Source organism: Bombus pyrosoma, linkage group LG12 (assembly GCF_014825855.1).
Source record: "Bombus pyrosoma isolate SC7728 linkage group LG12, ASM1482585v1, whole genome shotgun sequence".
Taxonomy (NCBI): domain Eukaryota; kingdom Metazoa; phylum Arthropoda; class Insecta; order Hymenoptera; family Apidae; genus Bombus; species Bombus pyrosoma.
In genome coordinates, this window is record NC_057781.1 from 1881425 (window position 1) to 1902677 (window position 21253).

A 21253-nucleotide genomic window follows, 5' to 3' on the forward strand; every position below is an offset into this window, starting at 1 on the left:
CCTTCTGGCCTTTCTCCGACCCCTCCTTCCACGCGTGCAACGATTTCGAATGGAACCCGAACAGTACCGTACGCGCTGCATCGAATTTCGACTACTTGCCTTCCGGTCTTTCAATGTTTTCCCGCCTTGTTGCTCGTCCGCTAGCTTATTCGGCTAAATGGCAAATACTCCGCGCTGGTCTTTTGGTTCTGTTGATTGGATGGTTCGGCCGGCACGCATGAATGACTTGATACGGAACTTTTGGATCAATCGCAGTGCTCCGGCTACGTTGCTGCTGCTGTTCGATTCAAAGCCCATAAGGTATTCGTTCCCGAGTTCCCATCTTCTCTGTCTGTGTGCACGCGTAATCCTGACTCCCTGTTGCCGAGAGAGCTAGCTCGGTCCATACTCTGGAAACGAGCCTGTCAGTCGTCTCTTCGATCCTCTTGCTCGCCTATACGCGTATCTACGGATTCTGTATCCGTTTTCCGCTTTTTGGCAATTGTTTTACCCGGATGCTACAACCCGTGATCCTCGCGCACTCTCGGCTTCGAAATTTATTTATCCGTAACATGGAAAACGTTCAAACAAGCGCGCAGGGTGAACGTTCGCTGCCACGGCAGGAATACCGAGGGAAATATGAAGAACAAACGAAAATCGTGCTCGGTGAAGATAGAAAAGGGGAAAGATCGAAAAGAATTTTCATAGATCGAATCGAGCGATGTTTTCAATCCAATCTTCGCGTCTGTTGCGCGCCGCGTTCGCGATTTCGTTGCACGTCGGAGATATAGCTGCGTTCAGTTCCCGCGTTGTGTTCCATCCTGTTGCCCAAACAGAACGTGCTTTTCTCGTTCGTGTTTCTCTTTTATTCAGTTTTATCTCTCGCGATTCTCCACCCTTTTCCCACCGAACGGACGATTAAATTAACCCGACTCTATGGGCGGAACTGAGTTTCTCGAAAGGAAATTGAACCGCGGCCAGGAGTGGAAAATTCACCGAGTTAACTAATGTCGCGACGAAAAGGTATGTCTATTGGTAAATGGATTTTCTGTGACACTATAGGCTGGATAAATACATCACTTTGCGTATCAAAGTTAACAGTAGCTCGTGAACTTTGCAAAGCCTCCGTTTCCATTTTCTTCGATCGAACAACGGTGCCGTTAAAGGGTAGCGAGAAAAGTAGAAACACAGTAAAAGGTAAAGAAAGAGAGGACTGATGGTATGGGATTTCATAGCGATGCAGTTTTAACGTTCGTTTACATTGCACGTTAGCGACGAGTATGGCGCTGGTACAATAAACCACGATTGGCTACACGCGAGCGGAACCATCCAATGGACATGTCCGCAATTTATTACCCTTTATATCACGAACGATGAAACAGCGTCCCCGAAGAGAAGCAGAGCGAAGGATTGATAGGCGTGGAAACAAACGAACGAGCGAAACCGAGGAATTGAACGGAAGGTGTGACGCAGAAGGGAGGAGTGGCGAAAAAACGAGGCGAAACGAAGGCTCAACCGTGGAAAGTTCGCTAGGGGCAATTGAATCAGTTTCACCCAATCAGCGACGCCGTTAATAGCAATCAACGGTCCTTCCCTTTCGGTCTTTGGCAAACGATCGGACTAATTACTGATCGGGATAAGGCGCGCGCTGTGGCAATATGTGCACGGATATCGGACGTGCCGAACTTGCTTCCTTTCCTTTCCGCCTTCCCTCGTTTTCTACACCCAATCATCTCCTTCTCTTCGTTTTTCCTCTCTCCTTCCTCCGTTGTCCTTTCCCATATACATCCTTTCCTCAAAATCAACGTGCACTGATCGGGGTGGCACGCATGCGTCAGCACTAGGTTACGAAGCAAAGAACAGAGAGGATGGAAAGGAATGGGGTAAACGGGGCACGATAGGGCTAAAGGGTGAGCAGGAGTATTGTAGAGTAGGGGGAAGGAAGATGGAGAAAGGGAAAAGAGGGTGGGTTTTCAGTATACGATAACGACCGGCATCAGCAGCGTGCTTCTACTTCTACCTTCGTAGCCCTACGAGCTTAATGTACGTACCAGTGGAAAGGGTAAAATTGGAAGGGATGAAGAAGTAGAAGGGACGCAGAGAGAGAGAGCAAAGCGAGGAAGCAACGTGTACTATACGTCAAGACAATAAGTACCATTAAGATAACAGTGGGGGTCTTAGATAACCCCCGCGTGAACCTCGGGGGTCCGTAATGGAAGATTCCATTTTATTCCAGAGTTATTTTTACCATGTGCCTTAAAGAGACATCGTGTCCGTTTCGTTCTCGGTAATTATTCAATTTCTTTACTTAATTCGATCGATATTTTCCTTTCGAAGATACCGAAGAAAATTCTACTTTACTTTCTGGCTACCTTCAATGCTGCGATTGCTGCTTTCTTAAAAATTCTATCATATAGAAATCGAAAAAATGATTTGAAAATGATGAAACGTCTCCCTTCAAAGAATATTTGTAAAAAGATTTCACGTGTATCTGTCAGATCAAACACTTCGTTCACCGAATTAAAACATAATCGCATGGTTATATCCCATAAAGGAATATGGTCTTTTTTCAGTTATAACATCTGATTATAAAAATGTAGAGGCACGACGAACGGTCATGATGGACGACAGTCGTATAAATGCCACAAGGGAACACGAAATTTTATAGTTCCAGACACCCATTGTTCCGAAATTGTCTTGCAGCCTGTACTAATGACAATGATTAATATTGACCCACGTGTACGTTGAAGCGAGTAATACACTCTCCTGGTGAGACATAGTGGGTAAACTTTAGCGTCTGCCAAGCCCCACCTACGCCTTGCTCTTTGGGGATTCCTCATTTCGTCGACAAGACAGCCAGCGTCAAAAGTTAGGATATCTCATGCTCGGCCTCGTCGTGTTCCAACAATCGACAAGACTAATTTGTGTATTCTTATTAAGCTCGTCCTCCTTGTTAAATACGAATTAAACGGATCAACTATAGAAGCCCCAGCGTCTTTTCAGTCGTAACTTTAAAACTGTTGTGTCAACAACATCGCTATACAGCAATTGCAACTTAAATTAACTTCTCTAACTCATAAACGGGTCGATCGAATCGAATTGAATTTCTATACTTCAGTTTAATCCTATTTGTATAAATGTATACACGTATATACATAATTATAGTTAAATTTAATAATACTTACGTAGAATCATTCGTTAATAATATTTTTATCTTACGTAATTACGAATACGACATACATATATTTACCCTTCGTATCGATACATGAAGCAATTACAAGGAAGAAACGTCAGCATAAGATTGCGAATAATTCACGATGACCAGTGTAAATAGCATGGTCGCAGACGAACACATGTGTATTCCGTGGGATATCCAGGATGCCATGGAAAGCGGAAAGTCTTGTAAGTCATCGATTATACAAGAGCTGCACATGCCTAGCGGCATGCAGACGCGAATATTCAACTGGCTATCTTTGTATAGAAGACCGTTACGTCGATTGAGGGGATAAAGTCTGCATCCGTTCACTTTTAATTTCAGCTATCGATCAATCTATCCGGGTATCCAATGCTCATTGCCTTTGTCTCGCTGTTAGTCCGCCGCTGGCTAGTTATACTTGGCGAGTTGCAATTTCGGATACTTGCTGTTATTCGCCGGGTAAACAAAACTACTTGACATAATTCCTCGCTCCGGATATGAACGTCGAAAGTCGAGATTGCTGGTTTTAAGTCGTTTCGATTTCGTTGATCGTCGTTCGTTTCCTTTAGCCAGAATAGCTTGGAACTTTTTAATCCATGGTAGAACAGCAGCGGCGGATCGATACCAAGACTGATCGTAATTGTTGGTTCTTTTCACGAAGGTACGAATTGGTAGAGAAATTCTCTGCGCAGAGTCATGAACTCGTAGATATTGATGAAAGAAAATTACTCTTATTGATCCCATCGATACTGCCTTAGTCCACGGTAAATTGAATCTATGTTTCAGCTATTTGCTGAAATAACAGAATGTCGATGTATCACGATCATAAGATTAGTAGATTGCTTAATCGGCGAGATATCGAGTCTCAGACGTGCAGATACTTACAGCTATCACGATCGGTTTCCTCGATGAGAGCGTAACATACAAACGCGACGTCTCGATCTATTTCGCGTGGATCTTAACGGAATATACCGAAACTTTCGGTCAAGTTTACTCGTTAATGACTGAGTACATAGTAGGAGCGTATTCAGGTATCCTAATGGTCACGTATTCATCCATGTTAGTTCGCCGACATCGAGCTGATGAGGAACGGTATACACTGATGATGCGCCGTGCCATTCTGGAGTCGAATCTTGTTAATGCAACTGTCTCTTTTCCGGCGTTGACCCTACGGTATACAAGCGGGACCAATCAATGTCTCCTCATGAATTATGTTGGATCAGTTTGCGAAACGGAGTTTCGTCGCCCTCGCTCGAACACTGGAAAATTGTCCCTTTGTTTCCCAAACTGTGGATAGGACGAAGATAAACAACGAGCACAGCTCGATTCTTCTCTTTCCATCTACGTTAGTTTCACCGAGAACTGGCCGGGCTAATCCTATGCATCGAGAATTCATCGGAATTTCGAGCGCGTGATCGCGTGTCGCGCGAGTATCGCTCGCGGCCTAATTACGACGCGAAATATTTATAATGGCGTCGATCGATCCCCGCCGGGTTTATAAAATTTTATCACACCGGGACCGGGCATCATTTAAAATTCAATTTGTTTTGCCAACAACGCAGCGAATAGCATAGAAAATAATACAGGAACCCGAACGCTTCGTGGTTCGTGTGTCTTTGCCTCGCCTCTCGGTACACGCTTTAAACTCATTATTCACGGCCGCGGCCGGGCAACTTTAATCGCGAAAACTTTAATCACGCGATTCTAAAATTATCAGCCGGCGCTATGAAGGATATTTCGTAGCACCGGCGAAGGCTAGACGTTGGCCGTGGCTCGAAACAAGAGAGAAAAAGGATAGAGGGAAACTATCGTCCTGTGTCCATGATCCGATACGGGGGCGTGCCTTCGTTTCGTCACGATTCGTGTCATCACGATCATTTACACGTGTAAGAAACATCCCCTTAACTTCGAAGTATGTTTCGCCAGAATATTTATTATTTTTTATTTCCATACGATTTATTCTCGTCGCTGCCGAATTCAAGGTAGAATGCGAAATTAGTAGAAAATAGATAAAAGAGAAACGAAATTTACGACGAAAAACGTTACATTAATCAATTTCGAGATCTCCGAAGCGAAACAAATTTATTACCAACGCAACTCTTCTAAATCCGTTTATTTATGTTCTGCGAAAAAATTGCATGGGAGGAAAAGAAGAGAGAAAAAAGCCGTGCATACCCGTAATAACTGCAGTCTATTCGAGGGCCGATGGAAAAATTTACAGGGAAATTCGATTATCCCCGCCAGCGAGAGATTCGAGCTGCAGGTGTTGGATATACGCGCAGCGTTCCGATGTGAATTCGAATCTAATCGATGTAGACGTGCTAGCTTGTAACTGTGGCAGCGACACTTTCAATGGGACCGTGTTACAGATGACTGACTGCGCCAACGATATGCATATCGCGTTCCAGTCGAAACGGCCGTGAGATCTGCCCATTCAGAGAAGGGAAGAAGCCTGGGGCTCCTGCGAGATTTACGCACATTACGTAACGCCGCTTTGAGGATCTCTATCGGTTGAAAAGTAAATCGATTCCCGGGGCAAATTATTATATAAGTGGTTAGTTACCTTTAGAAGATTTAGTCTCAAAGTTCGAGACGCAGCCACTTACGTTCCTAGTAAAATTGCGAAAAACCGATGTTCCAACAGGGAAATTTGACAGGAAATCCTCAATTTCTGATAGATTGCGAATACTTGTACAGAGTCTCATGGAATAATTTGAATACTTGTCGTTAAAAAAAACGATTATATATGTATTGTATGTGTTATATAAAACATTCAGAATTTTGTAAAATTTGAAATCAATCTGAAAATGTATATGGAAGTGCATGATATTTTCTGCAATAGTATAAATACTTAGTAAGAGTCCGGTCTCATTATATATATGTCGGAGATGAAAGGACACCGGGCCTTCCCTTTGAAATTTTGGGAAAACTCCTTAACACTTTAATCTAGATCCTACCATAGCCGTAATTAAGCAATTGTCGTCATTCAATCTGATTGTATTTGTTCGAGATTTGTGATAATGAGTTTGGGCTCGAGGCGACAAGCAGTCGCCGAACGTAGCCACGGTCACGGGTTGAACGTTTTTATCTAATAGAGGTATAGAGTAATTGTATAGCTCTCCTTAAAAAGAAATAGTTATAGCGGCACTCGACAGTAAACATTCCAACGGTTTCTGTTTCAACCCGCTATAAATCTTAAGATTTTGTTAACTAAGGTCCAAGGACAAACAGTCTTTATCCTAACAGCCCTTAAATCTACCACCTACTACGGGAAGATACGAGAAATCTGCTTTTCTCACAAACAACGCTTCCCGCTAGCAACTTTCTCTCAAGGGCGATTAGCATCCTTCTTCAACCACTAACATAGAAATTAACCAATTAACAGGAACGTCCATTTCCCTCACTTTCCGAACGAAGGCTTTTCTCGACGAATCCGATGATCTCGTGTCCTTAGACGCACCCCATCATAGTTTTCCCCTGCAGCATCATCGTGATGGAAAGTCATTCTCTCTCGTGAGGTCTCATTAGCGGATTACATAGCGTCTTCACGATCAGTGAATACTCTACAAAGAGTTAATTTGGTAATACTTGTACAGTAGACAAATAAGTCGAGTCCGACTTAGACTTTGGAATAAAGTACATTTGTTATCCCGTTAACCGCGGATTCGTTATCAAACCTAAGACCATTGTCATTAGTGTCTAATCACCGCGGTTACTTGTCAATTCTGTAATGTCCACACTTGTACTAATAATCATATTTGTACTAGTAGATATCTTCTCGATTGCATAACAACGTCTAATCCAAATGAAGATTCGTTACACGCCCCTAACCCTAATCATAATGTGAACCCGACATACATATATATCATTTTCGTGAATGGCTATTCGCGAAATATAAATTATAAATATAATTAAATATAATATAATAGAAATTCTAAATAGGCATTTGTTTTGTCCCTGTAAATATTACAGTGAGTTGTCTAGACATTTTGCATATTTTTGTATAATAGTGACGTTTCCGTATTTAAATTTCCAATAAATGCACATTCACCAATGCTGATCATAATTCACAGAACTGTTCTCTATTTTTCCATTTATAAATTTATCATTGTGTCGCCGGAATTTCGGCATTTGAACAAGTAAAACCATCTGAAGTCAGAGTTACCAGCAATGTACCGAAAGTCGGTGCATGACAAAGTTTGTTCGTGATAAAAAATTCGTGAGGTAACGCGACTGGTTGAAATGAACTCCGAACTGGGTCATTTGATCTAGGGCTACGGACAAGGAAACCCGCTAAATAAGGAACTAACAGCAATTAACGCTGTTTTCCGAATTAGCCAGTGGTAACGTAAATTCTGGTAGGCTTCCTTCAACTTTTCCAGGGCTTCTCGATAAACGCGAGCGATATTCGTCGGTTGAAAATTCGTGCAAATAACGAAAGAATCCGGTTTCTACGCGCGATCGGGATAATGGACCAGCTTCGGAACGACACGGCCGATAAAGGGTGGCAAAGAGAAGGAGAGGGTAGTTAAGGCGAGCGAGACGCTGCTAGGGACGAAAACGACGATCGTGATGGGAAATGGGCGCGAGAGAAATAAGGGTTGAGAAAGAAGAATGGGTTTGTAGCGGGAGAAGTAAGCGTCGGAAGTTTGAAGCCCTTAATTGCTTTTTAAAACTTTCAAGTTCGACTCGAACCTCTCCCTCGTTCTTCATCCTCGTCTCCCGCAACCTCGTCCCAGTCCCACCCTTTGCATTCCACTTTGGAATGTTCAATATTAGTTTTCCCTATCGGAGTTACAAACACGTTCGGCAACGGTGGCGGCGGAGGGGGTGAGAAAGGCTCGTTGAACGGAGTCGAGCCGCTAAGAGGGTGGCGATGCGCAAGAAAACTCGACAGCGGACGAGGAAAGGGAGAAAGACAGTTCTACTCGTCGATAATCAGCTTCCCCCCTCCCCCCTTACCGTTACTGTCTCTCATCCTACCTTTGGTTTTTGCACTCGAAGCAATTAACGACGCCTGAAAAAGGAACCGCGCTACGCTTCGTCCCTACTTTTCCATCGGTTCTGCCCGTCCTTCGGGCGTTGATCTCGCCTCTCTTCTTTCGCGAAACTCCGCGGAGAGACCGTAAAGTGGCCGGACGTTTCCAAAACTTTCCTATTCCCTTTCTCTCCCCATCTCTCCCCTCTTCTGTTCTTTCGTTTTGCACGTGTGACGCAAGCTTTCAGGCGACGGTATACTTTTATTGTACCCGACGAAGTTTTGTCGCGGTGATGATCAAACTATTCTTATCCAAGTGAACAACCGCTAGCCGTTGATCCGTGAAACGATTCACCGTTATTGACGATATATCGATGAAAACTGACGCTTTAGTTTTAAAACACCTCTAGTTTCTCTTTTTGATCCGCAAAACGTAAGTCACTGAGCGGAACGATCCTTTTATCCTGGTTTCGGGAACGGTGTGCGTTTAATCTACATTTCGATCCATATTGTATGAGTGCTAGGATATTTTCTCCGTTCAAATGTCCATTCGACTATACGGGGAAGGAGCAATTTCATAAAGAGGCGCGTTCGCAGTTAGGGAAAACGAGGTTGTTCCTATCTTGTTCCCTCGATTTTCTCTGAGTTTCGAGTCGTTCTAAGGGCGGTCTACGACAACCGTCTTGGAAAATCTTTCTCTTCGCAATAGCGAAAGGTAGTAGTTCGTTCGAGCAAGCGACCAACATCTCTTTCAGTGCTAGGTTAGAATCGGAGCACGCCTTCTTGCATCCAAACGCTGCGGCGAATGGTTAATCGCGAAAGGTTTTAAATTCGAGAGGAGCGGCGCAAAGGAGGTGGAAAATGGAAAGGGAGGGCCGAAGAAAGGGAAACAAACGAACTTACGAGGAACGAGACGAATCGCTTTGACAAAAGGCTCGTTCTCGCGATCCATTACGCTATTCGGACTTCTGATTAATCTCTTTCCTCTCGTATTGCCTCGACTTCCAGGCCCTTTGTGACTTTCAGCTCATTGTTACGAAGATATTGGAACTTCCCACCTCTCTCGTAACACCGTTAAGCAATTAAATCGAAAGTTTCACGACGTGCCGTTAAAAAACACAATTAAACCGGATCTGTCTGCGGCCACGTCATTTTCAATTTTCGCTCGATCCTCAGACTCGGCGCTCCTCTATTCGGAGATGTTAGGGGGCGAGCATAGGACTAAATCTTTTATGATACGATTCTCTTCTCGAAGGGATCGAGCGACACCATTTGCTCGCATCGCCAAGCGACATCTTTAACTTCCCAAATGGGATCTCGTCTCCTGGTTTCAACGACTATTGGAAAGGATAATCGCGAGCTACGAGTTCTCATAAGATAGACGCACGGTCAGGGATGTAAGGGTAGAGAGTAAGGGTCGCGAGAGGGAAAGAGAGGAAAAAGAAAGAGATTTCCGCATTTCGAGAGCGAAGAACAACAAAGTTTCTTAATGAAGAATAACGTTCCCAGCGAAGGAAAGATATTTCCACTTAACCGGGGATTCTCGTAGTCTTTCCTCTCCTTTGCCTCCTGTCCACCGGAATTGCTCCCCATTTCTCCCCTAATCTTCCGTTGTTCCAACCGAAACGTTCACCTCCAACTTGCTCTCCGCTGACTATTGACAGTGCCGTTCGAAGGAGTACTATACCCTTCGATCCAATCTCGCGTCCAATGAAACGCTCCAGAACGAAATGAATTTCGACCATAACGGATTTTAACTTTTCCCGATAGTCAAGCGTCCCACTATATTCTGTTCAATCTCTCCTCCCTCTATATTACCTGGAAAAATTTGAGATCTTGCGATCGGAATTCAGCGAACTCGAAAACCGGGAGAGGACGCGCATAATTTCTTACGCGAGAAGTTCAAAAGTTTTACGCATCGATTTTACTTTTGTTCACTGAAACTATCCACCCACCATCTTTGTTCCCTTCTATTTTCACAAAGAAAGGCCAGAAAGAGCGGAGGTTCCTGGAGAGAGTTGTCGATTCAATGCAGAGCACTCCTCCGTAGATCGTCTCTGAGCACGCGACACGTTTAATTTTCTTAATGATCAGGCAACCTTCGACTGGGCGCACAAAGAAAGACAGAGATTCAGCGCGGAGAAGCGTATGACGTCGTCAAAGAGGCTTTCCGGGCTCGACCGATAGCGTCAAATCGCGTGATTCCGTCCGCGCTTCTCACGCGATGCCCATTTCCTCCTATCGACCTTCCATCTCTTCGCTCAAACGGAATCTTTCGATCTTCTCCGCTGGATGTAGGTCGTCTAGGTGGCTCTGCACCTAACCATGGCTATCCAATTCAGGTAAACGGCGCCCAATTGTCTCGAGCTGGAATGAACGTAGGCGCGGAAACGTGTAAGCCCCGATGATTCCCGGGGCTGGATCACTGCCACTAGTCGAAGCGGCGATTATCGAAGAACGTGAATGGCCGACGCGTGAGCTGCCTGCGAATCCAGCGTCACTCGATTCCGACGACTGCGTAATTCCGTTGTCCGTCTCTGAATTACCGTTCGTGTTACCAGTTTTTTCCCCTTTTTTTCACTGACAGTGCACGTCTCGCTTTTATCGTTAAGGACTGTGCGATTTAATCTTATCCGTCGTTATGAAACGATAACGAGATCATTTGGGACGATCGTTCGCGCTAGAATGCCAATTGGGCTTCGTGCGATAGACCCGTGAAATTTTGGAATCTAAGGTAGTTTAAGCAGTTTAAGCACCTGGGTCGTTTGAGACCAAGAGAATTTTGTGCAATTTTATGGAATGATTCTGTAACGTAGACTATCGATATATCATAAATAAATATACAGATATGAATACACAAATATGGAATCCAATATGAGATTAATTAATCCTAAGTAATCAACTAGAATCCAATCTATTAGGTTGTCTGAAAAGTTTCTTTCGTTTTACGAGGAAATAACAGATGCACAATGTTTTTTGTTTTATATTATTTTGTCGAATTACGTACGAACCATTTTGCTCTGTTCAAATAAACACCACGACATTTCACAGACTTGGTTTCACGTTTGTATGAAGGTGCGCTGTTGTAGAAAACACGTGTGCGAAAGAAAGACACTTTTTGGACAACCTAATACGTTCTAATAGCCGCTTCAGTCAATTAAACTCGATGTGACGAAGCCGCGAAACTTTGGAACCCAGAATAACTTAAGTACTATATAATTTATCGAAAACTACTCGTGAATGAAAATATTTATATAGATTATTTCATTGCCAGTAACGTGATGAAACACTAATCAGCGGAGTGCAATGTGCCCCGAAAAACAGATTAACGGTGAAAGAAGAGTATCCAGGCGACAAATCTCACCGCTGTAATTAGTTTAGAAGCAGCTGATAAGGGAGTCCCTCGACCGAATGAAACATTAACGAGACTGCATCTGGCCAATGCTTCAATCAAGTGTGATTGTTCGAAATTGTTCGAGGGCCAACACACGTTGGCTCATAACGCGGATCGATATACGTGTTTCGAGGTCGGCCACCATCGGCTGTGGATAGGAATACCATTGCCGGTATCGTGAACGGGACACGCGTGGCATAGGGACACCCTCGGCTCGCGTGTGACCCTTCTTTTGCGAAGGGTGCACCCGATGCGGGAGCATGACACAGGCACAGATTATCACTGCACACGGCGCAATGGAATTGATCCCCGAGGCATGCCCGTACGTAAAACTTGCGGAGATGAAAATGCTGCCGATTGATTGCTCGCTTGGTTCGCGTTCACGTGGGAAAATTTCGACTACGTCACGTGAATAAACCGGATACGCTCGTTGGCATATTTATTAAACGCGAATAGAAAAAAGGCTGGATTAAGTAATCCCGCAGTGAAGCGGTCCAGGTTTTTGTGATAAAACTACGTGGACTGCGTGATTTAAAATAGTCGAAACTAGATAGTCTATCGATGTTTTGATAGTACCTTCCGTTCAATGTATTTCGTTTCATCGAGGGCACTATCGATGATGATTCAGATTGATATTCGATAATTCGTAATCGCTATAAGCATGGATATTTGCATGGCAGTTCTTGCATTCGAATGGAATGATTCGACAGAGGATCCTCAAAAGGCTTTGACTGATCATCTCGTCTGCATGGATATATATCCTTTGATGTAATATTTAAACCTTCAACCACGTTTAAACGACGAACCTGTCAAATAGCTTCAATCACGTGTTCTCTAGGAAGCTCTGAATAGAATGTAGCTCTTGCTCATTGCACATCGCAATGTCATAGCTACGATGTTATTTATAGCGGTAATCAATTTATCGTGAATATATTTTGGGGCATATCCGTGAGCTTTTCGAATTAAGCAAATCATCTTTCCATTCCGGATAAAATTTTCCTTATATGTAATTAACCTATATATTTGTGTTTCTCTATCGTATTCTGAAATATCTGAGTGAACTATGAATTCCTCTATTAATTTTTCAGAAGCGTTGATACGAGTTATATATTTTGCACGTAAGATTCCTTAATTATTTATGCATACTGTATAGTATAATATATTTTACCAAGGAGTACCGTAAGCGCGACAAAAGGATCAAACTGTAACTTGACGGTGACTGTTTCAAACTTGCGTTATTCGTGATCAAAAGACGCCACGAGTGCACGCGCAGATTTCATACACAATTTAATCGAAAAGGGCAAAACGAATGCGGCTGGCTACTAATTTCGCTGGTAGCCGTGCAACACCAAGCATACACTATTTTGTGCTTGGAGTTGTGCCAGCAGCCAGGTAAATACAAGGTTTTCAGGAAGATAACGTTGCGTCGGTCCGTCTCTCTAGAGAGAGGTGAATTTCAAACGAAATCGGTTGACCATCCTTATTCCGAAATCTGTTTGTGAAACTAACTAGCCGGATTATCGAAACATATTTATTGACAAACGCGATTAGCCTGGTTGCTCAATGGAAATAACAGAGCTGTGCAATGGACGATTCGACTTTTCTACCGATCGATTCTCTTGCATGCAACGGAAGAGCATTTGAAGGGAGCGAGCAATCGAATAGTCGACGGATTAATTAATTTCACTCCGATAACTTGGTAATTTGGTTATTCGTGGATGGGGGAAGGCGTGTTGATTTCGAGGGATCGCGAAGAAAAGGTGGTAAGCATCGACGATGGTCTATGCGTGCCTATCTAATTCCGTCGATATAATCGAATCGCGATAAATTCCACGCGAGCAATTCGAAGGGAAATATCGTTTGCGGCAGGCGTGGTCGTGAGTTGTGAATCGTGACCCCTTCTCGAAACTTGATCTATTCGATTCCGTGTTACTCGCAACTCTATTACCGACTTTCACTAATCAACTTACGTCGGTTTTATTTTAGTCGGACGAAAAATAATGGGTAAAACTGGTGAACGATGGCGAAGAGCGGCAAGGGGCGGCGGGAATGCGGACGCAGACGGGGGGAGGAAGCTTAGCCTAAAAGCAACGGGGATAGTCTTCTATAATAGGACACAGGTTAACGGGACGTACATGGGAACGCTTTTTCCTCTTTCGGGCGATGTTGTCGAAACTGCAATATGCGATTCGCCTGACAACAGGGGGATATTGCGAAATAAAAAGGGTTAAATTAAAAATTCTCGGTCGAGTACTCCGTCCTTCGCCCGAAGAGAGACTCTGAGAATATGCCTGTGGAATTTGAACGTGAAAGCACGAAGAGAGCTTCCACCCTCACCCCGATCCAACCACCTCTCTTACCCTGCTTTATCCTTGTCGTTCCTCTGGTAACTCGAAGTCTTCGACTTTTATAGCAAGCCAGGTATAAAAGACGGGCCTTTGTGCCTCCGTAAGCCGTCCTTATCGATATTTTTCGATAACAAAAATGAAGGACCGAGCCTTCGGCCGTGGTCCTTGCCGGCCAAACTCGACTCGATTCGACTCGATCCAACTTTCGATCCGAGACTCGATTCCACTCGAACTTCGGCAATCATTTTCCTTTGTGTTCCAGAACGACACGATGCAAGTGGTTTGGCAATATCATGTAGAGGAACCGGTGTCGGCTGCTGGAGTTTTGCCGGATCACGACGCCATCCGAGGATCGAGGCCGCTTTATCTGGTGCAAAGGGACGCGCAACCGAAGCCAACCTCGCGCAACCAAGAATCCGAGCCGCAGCTTCAAACATGGGACATATTGAACCAGCAGGTTGGTATCGAATCATTTATCCACGTCCCCTGGTGGCACCCAGACGATCGATTACCGACACTACAAATGTATTTTATCCTTATGTAATGTAGAACGTGTGGTACCGCGTTCCACGAACGACCGCTGTTCGACGGGTCGATGATGTGCGAAACCGACGCGCGGAATCACGTGGGCGGAAAATTATGGTGTAATACGAGCCATTGCGTGGCGGATATACTATAATATGATTATACCGCGTGGAGGGAGGATACGGTGCGATGCAACGCGTCTTACGTATGCATAATGATGGAGAGATTGGCGTAGGTGGTAATAATGTAATGGATAGGTGCTCGCCGGATTTTGGTTGTTAACAGTGAGATTAAAGGTGTAGGGTAAAGATGAAAACGAATGCTCCGCGCAGTGTGTATCGATAAAAGTTTCGCGTGACGTGTATGTTATACGCGTGAACTCGTTCAAGATGGTTTTACGAAGATATATTCGAACGATCGCCTCTCTCTCTCTCTCTCTCTCTCTCTTTCTCTATGTTGTTTATCCAATTATTCAAGGAACAGTTGGCTTGATTCGGCATCCGGCGTATTCGCGCGTAACACGTAACAAGAGAGAACGAGCTTAATATTCATCGGTACGGCGAAGAGTTTCCTGGAAAAGGCGATTAAAGAGTTTTAATTACGGGCTAGAACGTAGTGTCAACGATATCATATTAAACTCGATCTCCATGGAAGCTACTTTTCCGGAAGCTTCCGTGGCTGAGTTTACTTTCCGAGGGAGAAGTGTGTCGGATGAAATGAATCGCGGCTCTGTTCCGATTCGTCGCCAGACTCTCCATCTGACACGGTTCCATCGAACTTCGATAATGTCTTTGAAGTTATTAGACACATTCATCGTGACCGTGGTTATTAAAATTTGATTGTAATTGAACGGGGAATGCGGTGAAAACTTTTCAAGGAAATTACACGGGAGACGGCTGCTCGTCTAATTCCTCGGTAACGAGCGTTCATGTGAATCTTCACGCTAGACAATACGCTGGCAATATTAATAAAGACCAAAGTTCATCATTCAATTTCAAGTATCCCATATCTTTGGCTAAAACTTCCTTTCAAATTTTACGTGTAGGTTAATCGTGGAAATTTGTGCAATAAAAAATTCTTAAGTTTCATAAACTCTAAAATTCCTATATGCCAAAGCGAATGAACTTCTAGCAGAATTTTAAGGAATGGTCACTAATTAGGTCCGTGATCTGTTCGTATCCAAAGGGCCATTGTTCGTTCGTTGCTTGAAGGCGGTCGGTCTCTTTTGTTTCGTTGTTCGAGTCGTGGTATTCTCGCGGTTGATTCAGTCACGCTTCTGTTTCGCGAACGCGTGGACTCATGTTGGCGTGTGCGGACGTTGTAATTCGAAAAGGTGAGCGAGCCAGCGAACCAGCGAGTAAAATAGAGAGAGAGAGAGAGAGAGAGAGAGAGAGAGAAAGAAAGAGGAAAAGAGAAAGCGAAGCGTGGGTGGCTCGGGTTGCGCGTGAGATGAATGTTCGAACGCGTTTAACGTTCAGCCTGGTACGAGTGGATTTTTATCGGATGCAAGCCGCGGAGCATTGTGCGCCGAATTTATGATGGCATAAATCTTAACCGGGTCACATCCGGCAAAAACTATTCGTTCATTAGCGTCGCCGGGTCATAGATTACGGGTCGACGCTATCACTGGAATCGGACAATGCTAATTCCACGGCCTGCCGAGCTTTTGCTTATAGTTTATATCGACAGAGAGAAGGAAGGGATGGTTTAGTACGGATTTACGTGGCGCCTATTCCGCGTCGTCGACGAGCAGAGATCGATCATTCGCGTGAATAATGAAGATGAAAAATACTCGAGTACTCTATTATCGATGCCAGAATTCGAGAGCACTCTTGGCGGCAGTCTAAGAGGAACCACGACGAGTTTCAACATGAATGAAGTCGTAAACATGACGTGATTGGTGGATGGACGATGTGCAAATATAGCGAAGGAGAGATGTCGAAGTTATCAGTCAGCTTACGCTTCAGTGTCTTTTCGCGTTGGCAGCTCGATCGGTGAAAAATCGGGAATTTCAGAGAACGTCCTCTCTCTTTTTGTCTCGTACATATTCTCTCTTTTTGTCTCTCCCTCTTTCGTTCCGTTTTCGTCGTATCTTGTGAAATTTCCACCGTCGAAGTTCCTCGCGAAATGCATCGTATCTGATTTTACCGATAAATGGCACTTTCGATATTTTTGCGCGATTCAATCGAACGACGTGTGTCAACGAATCTGGTAATGAAAACGAACGGAAACGGCTTGCATTATCAGGAAAAGCCGGGAACGAAATAATAAATTGGAATTACGAGGGAGGAGTAGGTGGCTGGTTGAAACCGAACAACTCTAATTTCATCAGCTCTGTTTACAATTTGTATCCAACAGGATCACGAAACTGGGGTGTTTCGGTGCTCATCAGCTGAAACAAATTACCGCGTCTCCCAGCTGGAAAGGAATTACTCGTTCGCCCAGCAAATCGAACGATTCCCTTTCTCCTTTCTGTTTTTACTTCGATATCTCTCCGATATGAAATTGTTTGTAGTACTGATTTGATTGCTTTTACTTTAATTGTAACAGAGGGATGCAATGAGCACAGTTCGAATTATACAATTACGTACATCTCGCTAAAAGCTACAATGAAAGATCGTGATAATAGTAAGACCGGTCTCACATGGATATACGTGTATCGCGATGCACATATGATACATACTGAATATATATGTACACTAATGGAAGCGATAACACGACAATTCTCGGGCGATGCAGTATCGCGATATTCATTTCGTGTTCTTGTCAACGATATGAAGGCGATAGATAAGACATTAAACCAAATGGCTACATTCACACGATACGCAGCTCGTGACACGTGTATCACGATACGCGTATCTTCACGTGTAATCGATCTAAAGCATAAAATTTCAAATGTTATGCAGGCTTTTGAATATGGTAATAGCCTACAAGTGCGACAAGTTAACAGCACAAATGATTGTGCTAATGTAAATCATGCAGCAACGAAGTTTCGTACGCATATTTGGTATCACGCAGCACGGTGACTCACCGAATTCAGTGGAGAAGGCTTCGTACAATTTTCAAGTTTCCTCGATCCAGTTGAAGCACCCAGAATTACAGAACACTACTATAAATTACCATGGTCAGCCCCGTACGTCATCAACTATTTAATTCTGTTTAGTATCTGCGAGAAATAATTCACCGTTCTTCGGGATATTCTCCGTCGCTCCTTCTTTTTATTATTCCATCTTATACCTACAATTTCTTCATGAGTTACGATACTTTGCTACAGTAATGCGCCTCGTTCGCAAACTTCTTAATCCTAGCGATGTCTGATTAGTCGACACGCATTCTCGCATCTCCGAAACTTTCGTAACGCGATCGCGGTTTTAATTGTCACGATGAGAAGAGCCGTCTGCTCGTCTCTGTTTCTCTCACAGTTGGAGACGGCCGGATAGCGGCGACATTAAAGTTGCCAGAGCGTCGTTTATCTTACGACCACCGCGCCTCGTCTCTCTCCCTTTCTTACTTCTTTCTTATACGAATGCTACTTGTTCCTCGCTAACTACGTACGCGGAAGTTCCTCGCCAGTTGAATAACTTTTGTATCGCGACGAGATGAATATGAATGTCTGTGGACACAAAGAGAGCGAGGGCCAACTTGTTAGGACGGGTTTGCATTCATTCTCCCTTTTCCAAGACCGGCAGTGATACTTTTTTCGCCGGCCATTCTCGGGACGAATCGAAAGGGAAACTTCACCAACGAGAGAGCGCCAAATTCGCCTCAGGCGGATGCCGTTTCGCGCCTCATCGTCATCTCTGTTGCCTCGTAAATTTATATAGTCTCATTTTTATTTTCGCACGCTCTCCCCCAAACATCGTTTGCATACCATCTTTCTGACGCATAGATAATTTCGACTTTTCGCCTAATCCGCTATTGTGTTGATAGCTGAATGAAGTTTTCGTTTCATTGCTCAACTGGGAAATTGTAGTTGATGTTTGCAAGAAACACAGAAGTTTCCATGAACTATGAAGTTCATTAGCGATGTTCGTCATCAATCATAGTCTTGGTAAATGTGCCTCGTGAAAGGATACGCCATCATTCTTCATTCTCAATATAGTTATTCAGAGAGTTCTGACGAAGCTCCCCCGTTGAATCGCTGTTACATCTCTCGTAACAGACACGTTTCCTGTATATCTTCTGTATTTTTTTATTTCATACGCTTTTCAACGGGCTTCTTTCACACGTCTAATTTTTCTCGCGCCTCGCTCGACCCTATCAGATCTGATTTCGAAAAGGGATCGCGACGCGTTATTAGTTATTTATAGGAGCAACCGACCAAGAGTAAAAAGTTGGCGCCGCGATGAGAAACAGGAAAGGGCGAAATATGAAATGCTTATGCGAGCACGTCGGCCGAGTAACATAAAACGCGTTTTTACGTGGGCTGTCCTTCAAAAGAAGTCATCCATTTGAACGCATAGTGCGCGAAACCCGACATACCCGCAGGATAATTATCGTCTCTTCTCTTTCCAAGAATCCACGCAGCGAAGGAAAAAGCGGCCAAGGGTGAGGCGTGTCGTGAATCGCTCTCGCAATGACGTCTATTTGCGTTGAATTCATAGCCTGAGCTTGTGTACTGCTTTGACAATTTAGTGTTTCGTTTATGGAAGTTACTAAAACGTGCACGTGTATGTGTTATGAGTGTCATTCAAATAGAATTCAGTGACAAATGAAAAAAGCACAGTTTATTTCCAGTTCGATAGTTCACGGTTTTCTAACAAATATAATCACAGTGATTTCAAATTTTAGCAATATGATCATGACAGTCGTGTCTCGATACAATGCCAGAGAAGTTTCAAAATGTTTGTAAAACGTTAATAATACACTCATATATATGTATAAAAGTTTGCGATGAGTATTTCAACAGTTTCAAAAATCAGTCTATTCTAGATCTAGATGTTTCACAATTTATAGATACAAGATAGAGATACGGTTAGAAATGAATACCTCTATTTTTTAGGCCGTTGAAACCAAGTTTGGGGTATATCTAAAATTTCTCCTGATCCCGGCGCTATCTATCTCTGACTAACGTGTCTACCGTAACACACATATAGAGTATCTATTCCGGAACGAATCGACGTTCCACGTACATATTTGGAAGAATTCTTTGTATGAGATCAACATCCATTTCCGTCGATTCTTATTTATCCAGATTATATCCAGACGAACATAAAAGTTTATGCCCAGTTTTCGTGTGATATAGTGATTCTGCAAGCATCTCTCGCACGTATCGGCTTTCATACTGCGTGCACCGGCAACATCAGCTTTTTTAGAAAAAGGGAGGGAGGAAGGGAAAGAGAGAGAGAGAGAGAGAGACAGAGAGAAATCTGATTGGCCAAAGGAAGATATTCCGTAGGAAATGCAGCCAGAAGTCCGAGGAATCGTAAACGCGGCTCGCTGGACCGAAATCTTGACCGAACCCTGAGGCCGTTCAGCATATTCGACCGCAAAACAATAAACGCAGTCGTCCTTCTCGGTAATCTTGACATCGATAATTTCGCAGAAGCGCGTGGGAGAACCCTACGGCGGCGTGGCCCATGCTCAAGGCGGTCGAATAGCACAGCCGCGAAAAAAGAATCGCAATTTTCTCTTCAGAATCGCACACATACCCCGCGGCTGCTACTCGAACCTCAACCTTCGTTTCCTACTCCATCCGAACCCTCCCGTTCTTTCTTTATATATTGCGGGATCTTTTTCGGCATAAATGCAATCTCGATCGGTGCATCGACAACTTTTCTTCGATCGTTTAAAACGCCTCGTAATCACGGTGGTAAGGAATCCTTTGGTTCGTTCTCTTACTCTTTCTCTCGATCTCTTACCGTAGATTAAATTTACTCAATACGCCTTTGTGCGTTCCTTTGCTGACAAACGGTCTGCGGCAACACCTGAAGATTCACGCCAGGTATCAGACGTCTCGACGTTAATATATGTGCCTCCAGAAGAATCCTTTTGACCTGCAGTTTGACTATTCAAACGACACCTTGACTTTCTTTCTCTCTTGGAATAGTTTAAATAGTTGTATAATATTTTCAATAATATTCAACTCGTCGAGTTAGATTAGGAGACTTAATATTCAGTTTAATTATCATCGGTGTGAAAATGTTCTGTTTTTTTTTTCTTTTTTGGAGTAAAAGGGAACCGAGATGACGGTAATTTGAGAAACTATTTCATCTGTACACGATCGTTTAAAATAGCAATAGTTTCGCTCGTTTCGCCGGCGAACACGACTCCGATTCCGAAAACCGTTCCTCTGGATTATCTTTGTCACGCGAATTGTTGGAGGAAACTCGATCGAAGACAGTTGCAATTAGAAAAACAATTTGGAGGCTGGCAGTCTGGCGATAGCAAGCGTGTACCGCGCTAAATACCACGTTCCTCCATTAACGGGTATAGATAGATCTATACAGTTCCATTCAGTTTCGTGCAGCGTCGGATGAATTCCCAGTTGTATTATGTGGTGACCAAACTGTACAGAGCGTTAACATTTGAGAAGTTTTGAGGAAGCATTAACTCGTGCGTGTACGGCTAACAGCATCCACCTCTATACCCTTATTCAATCTCGATTCGTTTTTCCCCTCTTCGTATCCATACTATGCATGGATCGTTGTATGTTTGCGACCGTTTCTCCTATATATAGCCGTAAACTGCTGTAATAAAGTTGATTAAAATTTCAAAGTGACTGTATTATGTAACCTGGAAATCCTTCGAACTCTGAAATAAACGCGAAGTCGGTTTATTTTTATAGGGTGGAAAAGTTTCCTCGTTTCGATGCACCTGAACAGCTAACGCAA

General features: G+C 43.7%; 1 protein-coding gene across 9 annotated transcripts in view; it reads left to right on the forward strand.

The window, feature by feature from the left end:
- Positions 1 to 21253, forward strand: part of LOC122573412 (MOXD1 homolog 2-like) — a 174033-nt gene that overhangs the window by 142879 nt on the left and 9901 nt on the right. For all 9 annotated transcript variants that reach the window (XM_043739740.1, XM_043739737.1, XM_043739738.1 and 6 more), the window contains one exon: positions 14158 to 14352. In XM_043739740.1, coding sequence (XP_043595675.1) covers positions 14158 to 14352 — 195 coding nt within the window. The remainder of the gene's footprint in view (positions 1 to 14157; positions 14353 to 21253) is intronic.